This window comes from Oreochromis aureus, linkage group 2, assembly GCF_013358895.1.
Source record: "Oreochromis aureus strain Israel breed Guangdong linkage group 2, ZZ_aureus, whole genome shotgun sequence".
NCBI lineage: Eukaryota > Metazoa > Chordata > Actinopteri > Cichliformes > Cichlidae > Oreochromis > Oreochromis aureus.
Window position 1 is genome coordinate 19,321,406 of NC_052943.1, and position 4,649 is coordinate 19,326,054.

Here is a 4,649-nt window from a genome sequence, read left to right on the forward strand (position 1 = left end):
CTGCAAAGTGACAGATGCACTTTAATTGCATATTGTAGTAATTCAATTTTCATTGCTTTTAATATCTGTCAGCAGGATTTAGTTTATATGAATGTTTGCTGAGTGAATGCCCAAAGAAAATGAAATCAAGAGAAACAGATCATAGTGTGCATGCTTTTCACACAAAATGTCATATGCAGTACATATAATATCTAATCACTAAAGGAACGACAAAATGTTAGAAAACAAGCAAAAAAAATTGGGTTTTTTGTCAGAATTTAAAGTGACATGTTCAACAACTGTTAAAAAATCAGTCATCAATCTGTCTGTTGATCATCAAATATTTTATATAATGTTTTGGCATCAATTATTAAATGTGTATCAAGTTGGTGCTTCAAGAAATACATAGACATAAAGTTAAAATACAACATTAACAAGCAATGAAACAGTCCATCCGGTAGGTGAATTGGACTGACTCTCTCCTACAGTAAACCTCTTTAGTGGCCAGATTATAGAAATTATAGCAGCGTAATATAGAAAATACACATTCATGAACTATGATTAAAAAACAAACAAGTTTTTAAAGCGACAAGAGAAAAATGACTAATTTAACATTGCATTACATTACATTTTAAACTCTCACTAAGCAGCTTTTGCAGAACTGCACTTTCTTGTGTGTTTTGCTGAAAGCTTACACTTTAATTCACTAACATTAATCGATGGAGAAATTAATTATCTAGCATCATGTGAGAGAAACTGACTGTCATTTTATTTCAATGCATTTTGTGTGCTATTGTCAAGTCATGACCCCAAAATTCAGATGCAACAGATGTAACATGCCTGAAAAAAGTGTCAGGGGTACTTTACAGTACCCCTGACACTGCTACAGCCACTTTGGCTCATAAAGACCATTTATTTAACCCTGAAACATGTAATGCTTTAGAGTATCACTATTGCACAGAGGGCAGTGGGTAGTGAATGTCTTAGGGACTGCATAGACATGAAGTTGTCTGTCTTCCAGGTGACACATTATGACACACAGTGCTGACAATGATGGAGGAAAGAAACAAAATGACAGGCTGCAGTTTTAGAGGGGGGGGGGGGAGTGTTGGAATCACTCGCCAAGTCCAACTCACCATGTCAACCCCTTCAAACCTCACTTGCTGTATCTGACAGGAGTGATGATCAGCGGGGCTGAGTTTTTACCCCCATTAGTAGCACACGGTCTGAAGAAGGGAAAGATCTTCTCTGTGAAGTTACATCCAGTAAAGGAGAAGATGCTAGCCCTCTTGTCCACATCATAAAAGGAAACCTGACCATCCTCATAATCAACAAACACCCCGATCTTTTCAGGTACCTCCGTCACATGAAGATTTACAGAAGGGTCTGTATTGGCTGTGAACTCATTTCCATTTCTCAGCCAAATTGTCCAGTATCCATTCTTTGGGCTCAGTCTTATATCCCCCCTCCTGTTGATGGATTGCTTTGCAACTCCCAAGACCCACTCTGTTTTGTCTTTTACCTGAACCTCATAGTAAAATCTTCCTGAGGTGAAACCTTCTCTTGCCAAGACATTGTAAACACAATCAAACCTCTCTGGTTTGTTTGGGACACGCCTCCTTTGGGTTCCACATGTGACTTGCTTCCCATCTTCAGAAATATAGAGATAAGAGTTTGCTGTGTCAGGATCCAGTGTCAGTTCCACAGCGTGCCGCCTGAGTTCTTTAAAGTTGGGATCACAGAACATTCTTATTTCTCTTGTGACTGTTTCCTCCAGCGAGGCCATAGCTTCCTGCATTTTAAACTGGTCACAGCTAAGAGTCACATCAGACCAGTCCTTTACTTGAGGTGGAACGATGGTAAGTGAAAGGTAACTTTCAAGGAATCTGAAGGGGTCGTCTGTGACTGAAATGTTGTCAAGCTGCTGGCTTTTCTGGGTTATTTGCATAATTTCACCCTCCAGTTCATTAATTAAGCCGTCTGCCTCTGCTTGCTTTTTTTTCTGCTTTGTCTCAATTACATCAGCTAGCTCAGCTTGGCCTCTTTTAATGTACTCCACCATAGCAGTCATGACATGTTTGCTGCATGACAGTGCCTTCGCTGCATTATTTTTGTTAGCCTCCAGTAAAAGTACAGTGTCACAAATTTTTTGCTGACGTTCATGGATCATCTTACGCGCATCTTTTTTTTCTGATTCCAGCTGGTCTTTCCTCATTAGAGCCTCCTCCTCCACAGTCACTATCTTATGCTGTTCATGGTCCCTGTCTTTGCAGGAATTACAGAGAAACATTTTATCCACGCTGCAAAACAAATCTAAAGGTTCACCGTGATCTTTGCAGATCCTGCTCTCCAGGTTTTCAATCGGGTGAATAAGCTTGTGTTTTTTTAAGGCCACAATTTTCTGATGAGGCTTGAGATGTGTTTGACAATAGGACATCATACACACTAAGCAGGACTGCAGGGCTGGGAGCCTCGCCCCGGTGCAAATGTTGCAGAGCACATTTCCATTTCCTGATTCTTCTGTGATATTAGTAGAATTTTTCTGAACTGATTTCTCGAACTTTGCTGCCATTTCGGCTATGAAAGTATTAACCCGAAGCTTTGGTCTGATGTTAAACTCCTCTTTGCACAACGGACATGATATTAATGTATCTGTGGTGTCCCAGTAGGCTTTGATACAATCAAAACAGAAATTGTGCCCACAGGGAGTTGACACCGGTTTAGTGAACACACTCAGACAGATGGAACAATGAAAATTCTCCTCAGCTATTAGACTTGCAGGAGAGGCCATGTCTAGAAGGAAAGATAGTGAAAGTCAGTAGAGTTTCAATATTAACTGTGAAATTACCAAGAAATTGTTTGTCTTTAAAATGTTTTCCTAACTATCTGACTACCTACCTAACTAACCTATAAGACACGACCAAAAGACAAGAAACTTGGAAACTTAAAAAAAATTGCAAAATTACCTGTTGTATCAAGACTTTACTCGACTTTCAGCAGCATAAAAGACGGTTAAAACCATGCAACTCTTTGGTTCCTTTCAGTTTCTCTTTCACAGGTCACTCTGAGACCACTCCCATTTCCTCATCTTCCTGCGACAAGTTAACCCATTGTAGACTGTGCACAAATATAAAGAGCATATAAATATATATATAAATCCCTTGTACTTCTGTTTTTAGTGATACAAATAATCAGCTTTTATTCTGTTTGGCATACTAGTAAGATATTTAGATAGGTGTGTACTTAGCTATGTGGGCACATGATGTGGGCGTATGCTGCATGCATCATCTCTCTCATAACGTGTTTCCGTGTTCACAGTTGTGTATTTGCGATAGTCTTTTCTGTGTAGAGCACATGGTGCAGCTTCAGCAGCTGATAATGAATTCAGTGACTGACTACCAGTGTGCAGTGTAATTTAAAGGGATTTAGACTGACTAAACAATCAGGAGAATTATGGACACTAGCAAAATGAATGTGAGGTCAGAATTGAGAATGCTATATACTGACACACACACACACACACACACACACACACACACACACACACACACACACACACACACACACGTACCTATTATGATCGTCTTATCTGACTTAGAGATGTCTTGAGTCTCGTCTTATTCAAGCCTCACCTCAATGCCCTGACTACCATAAAACATTTAAATGACATTTGAATCATCCAGTGTTTCCCTTGATCAGGGGCTGAGTGAAACTCTAGGACCCAGCACTTTAGCTTCCTCTGCATGATCCAGTGACCAGTTCATCACAGGAAGAGAGTCATGGTCTTTTCCTCCCTTCTTTTGTTTCTTCTCACTCCTTCTGTCTCTCATACCACTGCACTCCTGCCATCCCCATTGCCCCCAAAACCTCCACCTCTCACCCAACTCATGTGGCTCTAACACTCATTGCATTAATAACAGATTACATGAGCTTAATGTTTGAAAACACAGACCTCCTTATTAGAATTGAATGCCTCTTGCAAGGTGTCTGCCCCGTTTTGAACTCAGTGTAAATCCAAAGTAAAGGCCTTGCCTCTACAGCACATCCTAGAGTCCAAGACAAAAACTGTAATACTGACTTAATGCTGGAGTACCGCTGTGTTATTAGAGAACATTACACTAAAAACAAACAAACTAAAACCATAAATTGTGTATCAAAAAGAATCTTCCAATTCTAAAAGGCTATACTTTTTAAAGTAATGGGCAAAGAAGCTGGCAGTAATTGTTAAAACACATGGCAATATACGAAGTGATAGACACAAAACAGTGTTCACAAGTGCTCAATGTCTCCCCCTCCAGATGCACAGCATATGTTATGATGGTAGCATTTGTGCAATAATTTTGTAGCCACTTTAGGTTATCACCGCCTGATAGAATTAAAAGTTCTAAGTTTATTACAGCAACAAGACACGTCTTGTATTCCAGTGAGGGGGATTTGTAAATCTGATCTATTGCATCATGGCTGCATCAAGCAGCTAGAGTGAGGAGCATAATCTGCCCCATAATCTTTTCCAAATTAGGCTATTGTTGTTTACTTCAATAACACAAAATGGAGTAGTGAGCTGTACTCAGTGTGTAATCTTAACACTATTTTGAATTTGAAACCATAGATGGGAACGGTTTAAATAAAATTAAGTCTTTAAGATAACATTGTTTCCATACTACACCCCA

At 39.5% G+C, this 4,649-nt stretch overlaps 1 protein-coding gene across 1 annotated transcript; it reads right to left on the reverse strand.

The window, feature by feature from the left end:
- Window positions 1-306: 306 nt before the first annotated feature.
- Window positions 307-3,037, reverse strand: LOC116321591 (zinc-binding protein A33-like). The gene is made up of 2 exons (XM_031741484.2): window positions 2,946-3,037; window positions 307-2,772 (listed from the first exon to the last, which is right to left on the reverse strand). Exon 2 carries the CDS (start codon window positions 2,768-2,770, stop codon window positions 1,136-1,138), a length of 1,635 nt encoding a protein of 544 aa, XP_031597344.1. The 5' UTR covers window positions 2,771-2,772; window positions 2,946-3,037; the 3' UTR covers window positions 307-1,135.
- Between the last annotated feature and the right edge of the window lie 1,612 nt (window positions 3,038-4,649).

Coding starts and splice junctions, on each gene's coding strand:
- LOC116321591 (XM_031741484.2), bottom strand. CDS start 2,770: ATGGCCTCTCCTGCAAGTCTAATAGCTGAGGAGAATTTTCATTGTTCC.